The following is a 17,457-nucleotide window of genomic DNA, read 5'->3' as shown; positions in this document are numbered from 1 at the left end:
TGTCTGGACCAGGAGGTTTTTGAGAAGTCTGGGGTGACGAGTACCGGGTGCGATCATCCTTCAGGGCCTGGAACACCGCCTCTGTGTCCTCTGTCCATCGCACTGTCTGGGGTAGTCGTGCCTTTGTTAAATCTGTCAGGGGAGAAGCTTTTGCGGCAAAGTTAGGTACAAATCTACTGTAGTAATCTCAGGAATTACTTTACCTGCCTCTTGGTTTAGGGGACCGGACATCCCCTAATGGCAGCCATTTTTTTTCTTGGGATTTCACATTTCCCCTCCCGGTCTGATATCCCAGGTACTCCACTTTGGTGTAGCTTGCACTTGTGGGGGTTCGCAGTCAGACTTGCATCCCTTAGCGCATCAACCACGGCCAGTAACTTACACAGATGTGACTCCCAATTGTCACTGTGCACAATTATGTCATCTAGATAAGCCGCTGCATACTCACTGTGCGGCCGCAGGACTCGGTCCATGAGCCGCTGAAATATCACTGTTGCCCTGTGGAGCCCGAAAGGCAGAACCCGGTAGTGGTATATTCCCCCCCCTGCCAGTACCCCTTCGTCAGGTCCAAGGTGCTGACGTATCTCGCCATCCCCAAGTGGTCGATCAGTTCGCCCACCCGGGGCATGGGATAGGCATTTAACGTACTGACCTCGTTCAGGCCCCTGAAATCATTCCAGAAGCGGAAGGTTCCATCTGGTTTCGGAACCAGCACTATAGGGCTAAATCACTCACTGTGTGTCTCCTCCAGTACCGCCATTTCTAACATTGTTGTCACTTCCCGCTGGACCGCCACCCTCCGGGCTTCTGGTATCCGTTATGGCCGTTTACGCACTTTTTCTCCCGGAAGGGTGTGGATCTGATGTTCCACGAGGTCCGTGCGCCCCGGCACCTCGGAGAACATGACCGTATTCCGCTGGACCAACTCTCTGAGCTCCTGTTGTTGGGTCGGGCTGAGATCTTCCCCCATTGCCACTTCGACCAAGGGCGGGCCCTGTTGTGGCCGGGTCCACATTAAGCACAGCGCCTCGCGTGAGTGCCATTTCTTCAGTAAATTCACATGGTAAAGCTGGAGGGGTTTTCTCCGCCCCGGTTGGCGGACCTTATAGTTGATGTCGCCTACCCGCTCAACGATGGCGTAGCACCCATGCCACATAGCCAGGAATTGATTCTCCGTGGTAGGGATCAGCACCAAGACCTTCTCACCGAGTTGGAACTCTCGTGGTTGAAGCGTTCCACCAGCCCGTCAGTTTGTGGATGGTCTCCCTTCTCCGGGTCCGACTCGGGCCCAGTGGGCACCTCTTGTGGTGGGGGTTGGATGGCACAGGCCACCGTCTTGTTTCCTTTTCTTCCTACCTCCCGTGCTCGCCTCCCCAGGTCCCTCCTCCACAGTGCCTGGAAGAGAGGGCAGTCTCGACCGAGGAGAATGGATACGGGTAGGTTAGGCACAGCTCCCGTGCGCATCTGGCACTCCCCCTTTGGGGTGGTTATCCTCACGGCCACTGTTGGGTACCTCTTTGTGTCCCCGTGTACAGAGGGCATTGTCACCTCCTCGTCCCCCGGTTCCTCCTTCCCCTCTCATGTGAGCCACTGCGGGTGGGCCAGGGTCACAATGCTGCCGGAGTCCAGCAGAGCGCTGGTGTCGATGCCATCGATTTGTAGCGGAACCATCGGAGGAGCTGTCTCGGTGTGCGCCCAACAGGAGGTGACGTAACTCACCATCCGGGTTATCCCCGAGCTGGGGAGTGCGAAGGGCATGGCCTCCTCCCGGCCGGGACAGCTCCACGGGAGGTGCCCTGGCTCACCGCACTCATAGTAGCGTCTCTGATTGTGGTCCAGCAGCTGCCGGCGTCGTCCGTTTGGGTCACCCTCCTGCTTCCCAGCCTCGGCTGGTTCAGTCAGGGCCCCCTTCAGCTCCTCGCCTCTCTTTGTGTTGGTCGCCTTCCTCAATTTCTCCAGGTTCTGGGGGTTCTGCATGCTCACCGTCTTCTTCATCTCGTAGGGTAGGGCCCGAAGGTATTTATCCAGGATGAGTTTGTCGAGCATCGGGAGGGACTGTACTTGCGTTAGTAGCCAGCCCTTGGTCAGCCGCACCAGGTCGCTCATCTGCGCACGGGGGGACAGGGTGGGGTCAAAGGCCCAGTCGTTGACCAGTTGTGTACAGCATGCGAGATTGAACCCACAACGGCTTAGTATCTCCCGTTTGAGTCCCTCATATTTCACAGCCTGGTCAGTGTTCAAATCAAAGTAGGCCTTCTGGACCTTCACAGAGAGGTAGGTTGCCAACAGGCTGGCCCACTGGGGCTTGGGCCATCCTTCCCGCTGTGCCATCCACTCGAAGGTGCACAGATACGACTCCACGTCATCTTCCTCCCTTAACTGAACCAAGAACCTATTTGGGCCAGACTCCTGAGCCCTCCCAACCTTCAACTGGGCTACTTCCGCTAACAGGTTTTGTTGGTGCTGTTCCTCCGGCGCTTGCTCCTGGAGAGCCGGTTGCTTCTGCTGGCTGAGGATGAACTGAGCCACCAGCTCCTCCATGGTAATCTCTGCACACTCGACCCGACGGCACCCAAATCTATTGAAGTGCCCGCATTCTCCACCATATGTGGTAAAGCGTGGGGTGTTGGGTTGAGCGTGCAGAGATTGACACAGAGACAGAGAGGCTTCAGTCAGAAAAACAACTTTACTTAAAACCTCTCTGGCCAAAAGCCAGTAAAAATGCAGAGAGCCAAATTCAAATAAATTACTATAAAAATCAAACTTTCATGAAATCACACATGCAAGATAGCAAATTAAAGCTACCCTTGTTGTGAATCCAGCCAATACGTCAGATTTCAAAAAGGCTTTTGCGCGAAAGCAAACGATGCTATTATCTGAGGATAGCACCATAATAAACAAAGAGAGAGAAGCATATTTCAACCCTGCAGGCGCGACAGAAAACGCAGAAATAAAAATATAATTCATGCCTTACCTTTGACGAGCTTCTTCTGTTGGCACTCCAATATGTCCCATAAACATCACAAATGGTCCTTTTGTTCGATTAATTCCGTCGATATATATCCAAAATGTCAATTTATTTGGCGCGTTTGATCCAGAAAAACACCGGTTCCAACTTACACAACGTGACTACAAATAATATGTCACCGCAACAGTCCTAATCCCACCACAACAGGCTGAAATTTTAAGAGGTATTTTCAAACAGCTCTTACACTAAAATGACATTATCATCAATTTCACAGTATTATTCCAACATCATAGTGTGGAGAATATATATCATGCACAGGAAAAGCATGTTTTTGACTGCACTTGGCCTTTAAAATGACTTTAATGACTTCAAAGAATCAATCAGCAGTATAAACAATAACAAAGTAGGCTCCCTTCCCCTGTTTGGTAAAAAGCTGAGGAATGGAGCTGGAGAAATGTACAAATTCATGATATCCATGACATCGACATTTTGGGCTATATATATGTCACGATTTTCATAATAATGGTCGGACCAACTTAACAAAACAAAAAACAATAAACGCACTAACTCCAAACATTAACAATATCCCATAACCCACAGGTGGAACAAATGCTACGTAAGTATGATCCCCAGTCAGAGACAGCGATAGCCAGCTGCTTCTAATTGGGAATAATACCAAAACCCCAACATAGAAAAACAACCCAGAACTAGACTAACCCCCCAGTCACGCCCTGACCTTCTCCACCATAGAAAATAAAGGCTCTATATGGTCAGGACGTGACAATATAGTTCTTGTTCACATTGACTTTGTTTACAAACATTGGAGTAAAACAAGCTTATATTTTGTGTTCTGATGGGGTACGACAGTTGACCTAAGCTCATGAGGCATTTATAAATGATATTCTTCAAGAATCATTGGTTACATATCATTCATTTATAATTTCCAAAAAATGAGAGAACTGCTGATTAACACTTTAATATGTATAACATTATATAACTAGGCAGAAGTGTATTAGGCCTCATCTCATAGGGTGCAATCAAAATCCCCTGAGTCGAACATTAAGGCACTGTATGCCAACCTGCACTGACATTGACTTTCAACCTCCCAATAAAGGAGTTACCATGGTCAGCAGGGGGTCTGGAATGTGTGAACTGTACAACTGTTGAGGCTGCAGAAAAAAACCCGAAGATATGCAGTAATTGTTAAAAGATCCCAGCTATCCAATATCCCTTTGCCATTTCTGAACTTCCCAGCAGATTATTAAGGCCCCCTGCAGACCTGTTCTCCACAAGTGCACTGGCTGCACACTTACTATGGTCTTCCTTGCTGGCCAGGAAGTCATTCTGACACTGAGGGAGCTGGTAACCATAATCCTGCTCCCACCCCTACTGCCTCTAATTGGTGAACATTCAGAGTACTTTCACTGCTAGTCAATTTACTTCAATAACAGTGCATGATTTCTCTTCAGCTATTCAACTCAAAACATGATGATGAACTCAAATGAATATTGAAGCACTGCTATGCTGGTGTAGCACATGGGGATGTGTGAAACTTACTCCTCACCTGGCGCGACTGGTAAGACGCTTTGGGAGGACAGTCACGTCTGCTATTAAAAGCAGAGGTCCAGGTTTTAAGACTCGGTGTGAGCCAAATCAGGGTAAGCGGTACTCGCTAAGAAAGCGCCATTACATCCTTTACTCTGGCAAGTCCCCTTTGTCTCGCATCAATCAAGATAAACAGCACTTATTAGCCTTTAGGTTTCAGTTATTCTGTTGCTTGTGAAATAATCTAAACTCTCTTTTAGTCAGGTGACAGGAGACGGGTGCTTCTGGTCTGGAGCTGTCTGTCAGTGAGCGCTACACTGCTGTATTGTGACAGCTCTGTAAGCCATCTCTCTATGCACAGGGGGATAATGAGGGCTTTTACACAGGCAGCAGAACACACGGCAGAGTCAGGCCTCTGCCTGGCGGCACTGCACAGAGATCTGAAGAGATTACACAAACACACAGTCATGCACTTTCAGTATGTACGCACGTGCTGTCGAGCACACCCACACACACGCACGCGCACACACACTCACACACGTACAAGCACACAAACAACTATTACGTAAGTAGTAAATGACAAGAGGCCTGGCTTTGATCATGAAATCCTTTCTCTCTGATCACATTACCTATCAAAACTACCTTTGGAAGACAACACAGTGTTTCAATGTAGTCAGCTATTGTTCCAGGTACTGTGGATGCAGAGACATGGAGCTGTACAAAACTGCATATTTGAGCAAACACATGGAGTTCACACTATGTCAACAACATGTAGTTCTGCAATACCCAAGTCAGTATGAGAAACACATCCAGTGTGTTAAGCTGTTTAATGATGATGATGTCCGACTATTTTTTTGTTTTACATGAAAATAGGCAAAGCTACTGTATTCAGTCCTTTGAAATGACTGCAAGCATTGAGAATATTTTGCATCTTAAACAGAGCAGTTCAGTTATTCATAGGCTTCTTTAATAGATGCCTTTATGGTAGACACAGATACAGTATATGATGCTGCCATTTTCCCGTAGTATAGTGAGTTTTACTGCAGAGAAGCGCCTGGTTGTCATTGGCATGAATGAGTCCCATTTTACTTGCATGGACAAGGTTCCCATAGTGATTGTGGGCAATAAGAGGGACTCCTCACAGAAAGACAGTCCTAAGTAAGGAGGGTAGACCGCTAGCCCTCACAACAGACTGCCACTTCTATGAGGTTTCAGCTGCTGAGAACTACCAGAGTGTCCTGATGATGTTTCACGGAGTAATAGACAGGATACCTGAGTCCATGTCTGCCATAAAGAATCCAGCTGGAATCAAGGGCATGGTGAAAAGCATGTCTGCCATAAAGAAGCCAGCTGGAATCAAGGGCATGGTGAACAGCATGTCTGCCATAAAGAAGCCAGCTGGAATCAAGGGCATGGTGAAAAGCATGTCTGCCATAAAGAAGCCAGCTGGAATCAAGGGCATGGTGAAAAGCATGTCTGCCATAAAGAAGCCAGCTGGAATCAAGGGCATGGTGAAAAGCATGTCTGCCATAAAGAAGCCAGCTGGAATCAAGGGCATGGTGAAAAAAAAGCATGTCTGCCATAAAGAAGCCAGCTGGAATCAAGGGCATGGTGAAAAGCATGTCTGCCATAAAGAAGCCAGCTGGAATCAAGGGCATGGTGAAAAGCATGTCTGCCATAAAGAAGCCAGCTGGAATCAAGGGCATGGTGAAAAGCATGTCTGCCATAAAGAAGCCAGCTGGAATCAAGGGCATGGTGAAAAGCATGTCTGCCATAAAGAAGCCAGCTGGAATCAAGGGCATGGTGAAAAGCATGTCTGCCATAAAGAAGCCAGCTGGAATCAAGGGCATGGTGAAAAGCATGTCTGCACATTTTTCCAGGTGACGGACAGATTCGCTGTGAGACTATGTCACAGGGAGGAAAGCATTGTATACCAGGGATGGGCAACAGCGGAGCAATTTACAAAAACAATAACAAATATATTGATTTTTTGGGGGGGGGGAATTCAGTTTGGGTTTTAACTTACTCTTGACTTACTGTTGAGAGTTAGAATAGTAGCAACTTCTAAATGTTACATCAGCAGTTCTTCTCTTGTAATGTCAGTCACTGACAGTCACTCAATTACCCCATCTCAGCAAACATTTGTTTTATTGGTAAGTAAGTCAGCCATTTATCTAAACTTGTCGTAATCATGGTTGAATTACCAACCAGGGGCCCCCATTGATTTTGTTAGTCACTCTCACTCAGATATCAAATATTTCTCTCCTTTGGAAATATGTGTAGAATTGCAGGAAATTAGCTGTAAAACTGCTTATTTTTCTCTCCGCCATATAGCAAAATGAGAGGAATTGCATGAATGTAGTTATAAACAATTGTAACATCTTCTCTCTGTCTCATGGCAAAACTTGTAGAATTGCTGAAAATGTACTTTAAAGCTTATGCTTTCCCTCTCCGCTGTTATTTAAAAAAATCAACTGACTATTATCCTCAACCCTCAATCCATTTTTACAGGACAAGCACTTAACAACTTCATACACAAACAGCACCTTTTTTTAAACCAACGTGAGCACATTTCATGTCCATATTGTTTGTGACCAAGGTAGAAATTAATACAATTGTAATGAAGCTCAGTTATCATACAGTACAAAACACTTAAGATAAGTGTATGTATACATGTATTTCAGTATAATGTATATTACTATACTGAAATGAGATACTCATGACAATTCATTTTTTATTGTTATGAATAAAAACTGAATAAAAACCTTTCACCTTCATCTTATTGAATTTATGTATGACAGGAATACTGGAATCAATATTGTGCAGTATAGTATTTGAATTACTCTTCTTGTAACAACAGCAACCAGTACAGTAGCAATTTTAGACAAAAGGGAAATTAATGGAGTTTTTGTTTCGTAGGTTTTTTGAAAAATAAGGTCTGTAGTAAACACAGGCCTAGGAGATCTTATACATTCATCAGCTAATGTCACTTTTTGTGATTTTTAAAAATCATTTATGTAATCAAAACAAGCACATAAAGTACGTAAAGTACATAAAGGCTTCAGATTTATCAAGGTCATGTTACCTGATTATATTATCTCACAAAACAAAACATATACGATTATATATGCTAACCTCAGACTTTATTTTCGGCATGTGTCCAAAAAGCCATTATTTCCCGCCAATTTCTCCCATAGGAGTGGCTGAACAAAGCAGAGCTATAAAAAAATACTAACTAATTTCCGGTTCCCTTTCAGTCGGTCAATTTGTATAACAAACTATGGGTAGTCAACAACCAATCCTATTCACCTGAAATGAACTGAAATCACACCTACGGGTCAATGGATGCCGAGCCCGCCTTCGGAAGCCCCACCTTCCTTTCTATAATACCAAGGGTTGCATCCATTTCCTCAGTTCTTCGCTTTTCAGCTCGCCTACATGAAGAACATGTCACATAATTTACAAACTTTTCAAGCACACAAAGGCTACGAGGTTCGCCTAGACTTAGGTGTCTGTTACTGAGGAGAAAGTACTCATCCCCCTAGAGTTGCATGTTCTGTGTCTTGGTATCGTTTTCTATGTTTGCTACAAGATATCTACTTTTTGCTCTGCTTGTGTAGTCACTGCTTTCTTGCTTGAGAAGGATTGCCAGTGGTAAGAATAAGTTCAAAACGGCTAACCAGACAAGTTTGAATCTCCGACCATGCCCTATGGCATGTTTTTCACAATTAAAATTAAAGAAACTTGAGTGCTGTCCTGTTGCCTGTGGAAACACGCTCAAGTTGCCTTGGCTCAAACCAGTTTGTGTGACCAATGTCTCCGGCTTGGTTCAACTTCCATTGGGAGTAGGGCTAACTTTGTGAGGAAGATTGGTGGTCGGAGTTGATAGTGGTGTCATCCCAGCTGACTGTGGCTCATTACAGTTTCTCTGGCAGTTCAGAGTCTAGATTCTGGGGATGATATACTATCCCCAATTGGCTCTGGAAGGCTTTTAGAGTGTGAATCAAATGACATCAGTCTGGGTTAGCCTGAAACCCCGACTTTGGATTTAGTAGGGAGAATGAACCAGTGGTGGTAAATGGGCCTTTGATGGCGTGTTCTCCCCCGCAGCGGAGTTCCTCCAGTTTTGGGGGAAGGTATTTACCTCCTGTCCCTGCAGCGGTGAAGCATCACTTACCCCTGTTTAAAGATTTCGCCAATGAGTGGCAAGTTACTTCGCTCCTGAAGCTAAGAAGGGGGTTAATAATATCACCGTTCTTCCAAATAAAAGCCGAAGTTCTTGAGATTCCTGAGAGGGACAAGCAGATATATGGATGAGCCAGTTTCTACAACAAGAGGCCATCTTCCGCAAGCATTTATTCTGGCAACAGTGCTCCCAAGCAGCGCGGTTAATGAGGGCAGGTTACTGGATGCTGAGGAACCTGGTGTTCCATCCAGTGGGAATGCACAGTTTCATCATGGGTGATGAGGATGGTGACTAGGGGAACGGTATGCAGTTCACTATGCATCCGTGGCGTCATTATTTCAATGGTCCCCGAGGTCCTAGCTCTTGTCTTGACAGGATATTTCTTCTCTACTTCAAAAGCAGGCTATTTGGGTGGTTCCCTGCATCAGAAGTACAGAGCCTTTGGTACAACCAGTACTTCGTAGTCCCATCCTGGACTTGTGTGTTTTAAACAAGTACCTCAAGATTGTAAGTTCCAAATTCTCACACTATTGTAGTCAGTGCGTCCCAGCAATTGATTCACGTCCATAGAGCTGAAGGATGCATATTTTCATGTGCTACTGTATACATTCTACCCATCGACCCCATCTGTTCTATGGTGGTGGAGGCGGCTTTGGCACCGTTGCAGTGCCAGGGGATCAGAGTTGTTTGACTCCATCTCAGCACATTCAATTTCTGGGTCTCGTTCTGGACTCGGTTCTGAATCATGCATTTTTGTCCCAACAGAGGGGGGTTGCTGTCTGGCACAGTTTCAGCTGGGGCACTCATTTTTGCCTGTGGTTTTTGGGTCTGATGGCCTCTATGATACTTGTGGTGCCTCTGGTACTTCAGTGCTGGATGATTGCTACTCATCTGGATGAATCTCGCCCCTGTCATCGGCTGCTCAAGGTATCCCCTTCGTTGATAAGGGTGTTGGCTCCTTGGAGAGACCCGTGACTGCTTTTTCAAAGGGTTCTCATGGTCCGAGTAGGGTGATTACGACAGACACATCTTTAGTGGGATGGGGAGCACTGTGAGTGGGCTACTCAGAAAGAGGGATTTGGTCAATAGTGCAAAGGGTGCTGCATATCAATCACCTAGAGCTACTGACTGTTTTGCTAGCTCTGAGGCATTTCCTTCCTATGTTGAATGGCCAGCATGTGTTGGTAAGGTCTGACAACAGGACGATGGTGGCGTACATCAACAGGCAGGGAGAAACGCGGTTTCTCTCTCCCCTAGACCTGGCCCATTATCTATTCAAATGGAGTGGTGCACATTTCCTGTCGCTCAAGGCGACGTATCTATGCAGGTCTCTCAACGTGGGTGCGGATCAACTTTCCACGAGGGTTCTGTGTCATCTGGATCTATTGTTCCAGGCGTCCCGAGGAAGGTTGAGGTTAATTAGAAAATGTCAGCCATACCCAGACAGAATAATGAGCAGAACATGACAGATGGAATAAATGTAACTGTTCCGTTGAATCATCTCACCAATTCAAGGCAAGTAAGGCCTTTTTTTTAGACAGAAATACCTTTTGACCCCATGGACTCACTAAACACTTGTTTTTATTCTTCAGGAAATAGTAGTTACATTCATAACTGTACGTTCTCTTTCAGTCGGTCACTCAGTATAACATGGTATGGGGGCATTCAATCACGCCCCAAACCGGCTCAGAGGGTACCAAACTAGGAGGCCTGTTGAATCATCCCAAGTATGGCCTATTTATTTATCAGCTTCAATATTGCAGATAGATTGTGATTTCAATCAATGTAATTGTCTGCATCATTTTCAATCCCCCATACATACAGTTGAAGTCAGAAGTTTACATACACCTTAGCCAAATACATTTAAACTCAGTTTTACACCATTTCTGGCATTTAATCCTAGTAAAAATTCCCTGTCTTAGGTCAGTTAGGATCACTACTATCTTAAAAATGTGAAATGTCTAAATGATTGTAAAGAGATGATTTATTTCAGCTTGTATTTCTTCCATCACATTCCCTTGGGTCAGAAGTTTACATACACTCAGTATTTGGTAGCATTCCGTTTAAATTGCTTAACTTGGGTCAAACGTTTTGGGTAGCCTTCCACAAGCTTCCCACAATAAGTTGGGTGAATTTTGGCCCATTTCTTCAGACAGAGCTGGTGTAACTGAGTCAGGTTTGTAGGCCTCCCTGCTCACACACGATTTTTCAGTTCTGCCCACAAATTGTCTATGGGATTGAGGTCAGGGCATTGTGAATGCCACTCCAATACCTTGACTTTGTTGTCCTTAAGCCATTTTGCAACAACTTTGGAAGTCTGCTTGGGGTCATTGTCAATTTGGAAGACAAATTTGCGACCAAGCTTTAACTTCCTGACTGATGTCTTGAGATATGGCTTCAATATATCCACATAAGTGAAGTCCCCCCTGCAGCAAAGCAACCCCACAGCATGATGCTGCCACCCCAGTGCTTCACGGCTGGGATTGTGTTCTTGGTGCTGTAGAGATGGGAGAACCTTCCAGAAAGACAACAATCTCCACAGCGGAACTCTGGAGCTCTGTCAGAGTAACTATTGGGTTCTTGGCAGTGGTGTAAAAAATACTCAATTGTCATACTTGATTAAAATTAAAGATACAATAATAGATATTACTCAAGTAAAAGTGAGTCACCCTGTAAAATACTATGTGAGTAAAAGTCAAAGTATTTGGTTTTAAATATACTTATGTATCAAAAGTAAATGCAATTGTTCAAATGTACTTAAGTATTAAAAGTAAAAGTATAAATCATTTAAAACTCCTTATATTAAGCAAACCAGACGGCACAATTTTCTTTTTCTTATTGACGAATAGCAGGGGCGCACTCCAACAGTCAGACATAATTTATAAACAAAGCATTTGTGTTTAGCGAGTCCGCAAAAGCAGTAGGGATGACCAGGGAAGTTATCTTGATAAGTGTTTGAATTAGACCATTTTCCTGTCAAAATGTAACGAGTACTTTTGGGTGTCAGTAAGAAGTACATTATTTTCTTGAGTAATGAAGTGAAGTTAAAGTAAAAGTTGTGAAAAATATGAATAGTGAAGTACAGATACCTCCCCAAAAACTACATAAGTAGTACTTTAAAGTATTTGTACTTAAGTACTTTACACCACTGGTTCTTGGTCACGGCCCTAACCAAGGCCCTTTCCCCCGATTGCTCAGTTTGGCCAGCTCTAGGTAGTGTCTTGTTGATTCCAATATTCTTCCATTTAAGAATGATGGAGGCCACTGTGTTCTTGGGGACTTTCAATGCTGCAGACATTTTTTGGTACCCTTCCCCAGATCTGTACCTCAACACAATCCTGTCTCGAAGCTCTACGGACAATTCCTTCAACCTCATGGCTTGGTTTTTGTGGAACCTATATAGACAGGTGTGTGCCTTTGCAAGTCATGTTCAATCAATTGAATTTACCACAGATGGACTCCAATCAAGTTCTAGAAACATCTCAAGGATGATCAATGGAAACAGGATTCTTTTGAGCTCAATTTCGAGTCTCACAGCAAAGAGCCTGAATACTTATGCAAATAACATATATATATTTTTTTCATAAATGTGCATGAATTACTAAAAAACTGTTTTTCTCTTTGACATTGTCTAATATTTTGTGTAGATTGAATGGGGGAAAAGTATATCATACATTTTAGAAGGCTGTAACAAAAGGCAATGTGGAAAAAAGCATGGGTCTGAATACTTTCTGAAAACACTGTATATATGTTTTTAAAGTAAGGACTTAATGCAAAGTGAGGATGTGCAAACAGACACATGCTATTAAGAAACGGTCATGAAAGTGTCATTTAAGAATATATTTAATGGTTTAACTTCATGCATGTCCCTCATCGTGATAGAATGTGGGTTATTTCTTCAAGACAGTCTTTTGGTAAACCTTTTCCCATGACAGGCAGTAAGAAGGAAATATGGTACCTAGAGTTTCTTCTCAAATCCAATTTATGAATCCCTCTAATGACAGAGAGACAGAGCTCAATGTGGACAGGATCAGCGTCACTTCATTGATCTGTCTGTTCTTAATGATTCAGCTATGTTATAGGCAAAGCTATTGAGCACAGTCACATTGTTTCTGGCCAATGATTTATTTAAATCCTGGATTGCTGATGCTATGTATTTTCCATTGTGATGCTTTGAAGCAGTCAGTCCTCCATAGGAATTAATGGAATTCTACATTACTTCAATGAAATGTTTAAAGGACAGACTTACATGTATTTAAGTATTTTCTGTTGTAGTGGGGACAATAAAATTCATAATCTCAAAATTATACTTTATGGAAAATGTTTAGCCATTTTAATGTTTAGCTGTCATAATTTTAAAGTATGCTTTAAGCTGTCTGAAATAGACTAAACGTGGCAGACATTTGTCGACATTAACAAATACATTTCTATAACTTCCAAAATATCTTTGCCAAGATGGAGGTGCGGTGGCTTCAACACGCCCCCTCCTAATAGCAATCTACTGCGTATATAAATCATTGTTTCAGACATTGCTTTGTCTATTAGCTATGCATTTGTCAACAGAATAGGAGGCCTTCTTTCAAGCAAAGCTTTGGCCATATCACAAAGAAACACACAAGTATTACATTCGTAGATCTTCGACATACATGATTGCACTTGCTGTTACTGCATAAAGCTCTACAAATACTGTTGCAATAGTTGAATCACAGCATTGTTGCAAGCTTATATTAAATTGGTTCTAGTTGACACTGTTAGTCATCCATTTCAGTTGTATCCTTCTGAATGGGCTCCACAGTGACAACGTATTTAGAAGTGGGGCTGTAGCTGCGGGAATGCACATTGTGTGTATACGAGGAGTTTCGGGACCTCATAGCGATCTCTCCTCTCCGTGGGATGCGCTGGGTGACGATAGGGGTGTAGGACTGGCCCAGTATCATCCTCTGCTGTTGGGGGATCTGTAGCAGGACCCTTTGCTTGAGGAGCCGGGCCTCATCAGAGATCTTGGGCTCACTGTTCTCCTCATCCACAGCACTGCAGCCAGGCTCAGAATCCTTGTAGGAGTATAACCCTGGAATCTGTGTCCAAAGAAAACAATACCATGATAGCAATTCATCCAAGTAATTAGGACTAGCTCTAATCCTTTTCATCTGAATCATTACTTGTTTGGTTATTGTCTACTACAGGGGTGATTTAATGAGTGTCACAGGCTTAGTTGATGGCAATTCATGGCAAGGACTGTGTGTCCCCCCCCCCTCCTACAATGGCTTCTTCAAAAATAACCTGCTATTGCTTATTTGAGATGTGTCATCTGGGCCTGCAGCTAATTAGAATATCAGACAGTGTTTTCCCAGAAAAATCAGCAGGATTTGTCCTCTGTGTGGGACAATTCCAGTTAGACCTGCTTGCTGTTTGTTCAGGGAATCAGGAGCTGTGTGATGCCAAGGAGAAATGGAATGACATTCTGATGGATTAATTATATTTCATTAGGAGGCTATTTGAACAAATAGGCTAATTAAGCCAAACAGACTCTGGTATGATCTATGAAGGGAACAATGCAGGCCTTTTCATGTGCCAACATTGCCCAGAATGCATCTCAACACCTTCAGGCAAATCTGAATTTGAATTTAAAGTGCCTTCAGAAAGTATTCAAACCCCTTGACTTATTCTACATTTTGTTGTGCTACAGCCTGAATCGAAAATTGATTAAATATTTGTCCTCACCCATCTACACACAATACCCCATAATGACAAAGTGAACATGTTTTTAGATATTTGTATAAATGTATTGAAAATTAAATACCAGTAAGATCTCATTTACATAAGTATTCACAGTGAGTCAATATGTGTTAAAATCACCTTTGGCGGCAATTACAACTGAGTCTTTCTGAGTAAGTCTAAGAGCTTTGTAGACTTGGATTGTACAATATTTTCAAATTCTTTTCAAAAATTCTTCAAGCTCTGTCAAGTTGGTTATAGATCATTGCTAGACAGCCATTGTCAAACCTTGCCATAGATTTTCAAGACGATTTAAGTCAAAACTGTTTGTTCTGTAGGCTAAGTAACACAACTGTATATTCGGCCTTGTGTTTAAAATCTGTTTTCCAGAATCCACCTTTATTCACCTATAAACGATCAAGAAATCTATCAAACATATTAGTTAAATCAGATGTGGAGAGAGAAGAGGCATTCATAAAAGGATGCTTCCACTGTAGATCTTGTACCTCATGGCACCATAAGGAAATGTTCCAACTTTGCATGCCTTCAGACTTCTAGGACCTATGCGGTAAATATATAAATTGCACTCCTAAAGGAGTTATTTATTTATATATTATTGTTCTTGTAATAAGATGTATATCCCATGCCTTGAAAGGACGTCGTGGAGAACGTATATCCACTATTAGACATCAAGATATCACCTCGCCAGTTGCGAGACACTTTATAGAAAATAAAAATCTTTCTAATAATGAATTGTGTTGCGTCGGGATCTAAAAGGTTCATCCACCACCTAGAGGGGACTGTGTCACAGACTATGACAACAAATTACTCCAAAGAGAAGCGATGTGGATATATAACTTAAATTCTGTATCTCCACACTTTTAAATGAAGAACAAGATTTCGCTTTCTTCCTTTAACCTCTCTAGGGTATGTAGCGTCCCATCCGGCCAACATCCAGTGAGGTTGCAGAGCGCCCAATTCAATTACAGAAATGCTCATTATAAAAATTCAGAAAACAAAACATATTTTACATAGGTTTAAAGATGAACGTCTTGTTAACCTGTTACTCCTACCCCCTACTTTTTCGAACATTCTGTTAAAAATCGCGCAACATTTCAGCGCCCTGCTGCTCATGCCAGGAATATAGTATATGCATATGATTAGTATGTGTGGATAGAAAACACTCAGATGTTTATAAAACTGGTTAAATCACGGCTGTGACTATAACAGAACGTGTGTTTCATCGAAAAGTGCAGGAAAATCTGATCACTGAAAATGGAAAAATATATCCATGCGCGACTTGAACCCATTGATAAAGGTGAACCACATTTAATGGGGCTGAGGTTGCAATACCTACAGCTTCCACACGTTGTCTAGAGTCTTGTCATTTGCCTACTATTTGTTTCTTGGTCAAACAGACGCAAGGCAGCGCATTTCTTCCGGTCGGATATTTTGGTTGAGATTTACCTGGACATTATTTCCAGACGGACAGCTAAAGAATATACTTCGCCTCGTGATCAATTTGATCACTTATTAACGTTTACTAATACCTAAAGTTGCATTACAAAAGTATTTTGAAGTGTTTTGTGAAAGTTTATCGTCAACTTTTTTAATTTTAAAAAACGACGTTACGTTATAAGACGCTATATATTTTTTTGTTTATCACACAGTCTTCATAGATCGATATCTAGGCTATATATGGACCGATTTAATCGAGAAAAAAAAGACCCAATAGTGATTATGGGACATCTAGGAGTGCCAACAAAGAAGATGGTCAAAGGTAATGAATGTTTCATATTTTATTTGTGCGGTTTGTGTAGCGACGACTATGCTAATTATTTTGTTTACGTCCCCTGCGGGTCTTTTGGGGTGTTACATGCTATCAGATAATAGCTTCTCATGCTTTCGCCGAAAAGCATTTAAAAAAATCTGACTTGTTGCCTGGATTCACAATGAGTGTAGCTTTAATTCAATACCCTGCATGTGTATTTTAATGAACGTTTGAGTTTTAACTAGTACTATTAGCATTTAACGTAGCGCATTTGCATTTCCAGATGTCTAGATGGGACGCCTGCGTGTCAGGTAGGAGCAAGAGGTTAAACCAACCACAGTGTCAAATTTATAAAATGCTTTTCGGCGAAAGCATACCTAGCCCAGAACATACCTAGCCCAGAACATAGCCCAGTTGACAAATTATTGCAAAGAGTAACCAGCCAAGCAGAAGCGTTACAAAACTCAGAAATAGAGATCAAATTAATCCCTTACATTTGATGATCTTCATATGGTGGAAATCAGAAGACATTCATTTACTCAATAAATGTTCCTTTTGTTCGATGAAGTCTCTATATCCAAAAACCTCAGTTTTGTTAGCGCGTTTTCTTCAGTAATCCACAGGCTCAAACGCAGTCAAAAACATCCAAATTGTATCCGTAAAGTTAATAGAAACATGTCAAACGATGTTTATATTCAATCCTCAGGTTGTTTAACCCAAATGATCTATAATATTTCAACCGGACAATAACGTTGTCAATATAAAAGGTAAACAAGAAATGCACATGCGCCTGAAAAAAACTCTGCGTCACGTTAGGGTCCACTCATTCAGACTGGTCTTACTCCCTCATTTATAAGAATACAAGGCTGAAACGATTTCTAAAGACTGGTGACATCTAGTGGAAGGCATAGGAACCGCAAATGGAGTCCTAAGTCAATGGATACTGTAATGGCATTGAAAAGAAAACTACAAAAAAAAAAAACTACTTCCTGAATGGATTTTTCCTCAGGTTCTTATCTGCTAAATAATTTCTGTTATAATCACAGACACTATTTTAATAGTTTTGGATACTTTAGAGTGTTTTCTATCCAAATCTACCAGTATATGCATATCATATCTTCTGGGCCCGAGTAGCAGGCCGTTAAATTTGGGCATGCTTTTCATCCAAAATTCCAAATGCTGCCCCCTACCCTAGAGAGGTTAAGCCACATTTATACTGTTATACAAGAACACTTTCCATATCAGATTTTGCACATCGTTTATGAGTTAGCC

The 17,457-nt window shown here is 42.6% G+C and overlaps 1 protein-coding gene across 1 annotated transcript in view; it reads right to left on the bottom strand.

The window, feature by feature from the left end:
* Nucleotides 1–12,524: 12,524 nt before the first annotated feature.
* The window catches only part of plin1 (perilipin 1), a 32,079-nt gene continuing 27,146 nt past the window's right edge, over nt 12,525–17,457 (bottom strand). Inside the window, exon 9 of the mRNA XM_035798565.2 lies at nt 12,525–13,774. Within this exon, the coding sequence (XP_035654458.1) occupies nt 13,451–13,774 (324 nt within the window). The 3' untranslated portion in view covers nt 12,525–13,450. The remainder of the gene's footprint in view (nt 13,775–17,457) is intronic.

This window comes from Oncorhynchus keta, chromosome 22 (genome assembly GCF_023373465.1).
Source record: "Oncorhynchus keta strain PuntledgeMale-10-30-2019 chromosome 22, Oket_V2, whole genome shotgun sequence".
Classification (NCBI taxonomy): domain Eukaryota; kingdom Metazoa; phylum Chordata; class Actinopteri; order Salmoniformes; family Salmonidae; genus Oncorhynchus; species Oncorhynchus keta.
Note: the sequence above shows the minus strand (reverse complement) of the source record. Positions and strands in the feature narration are given on the sequence as shown.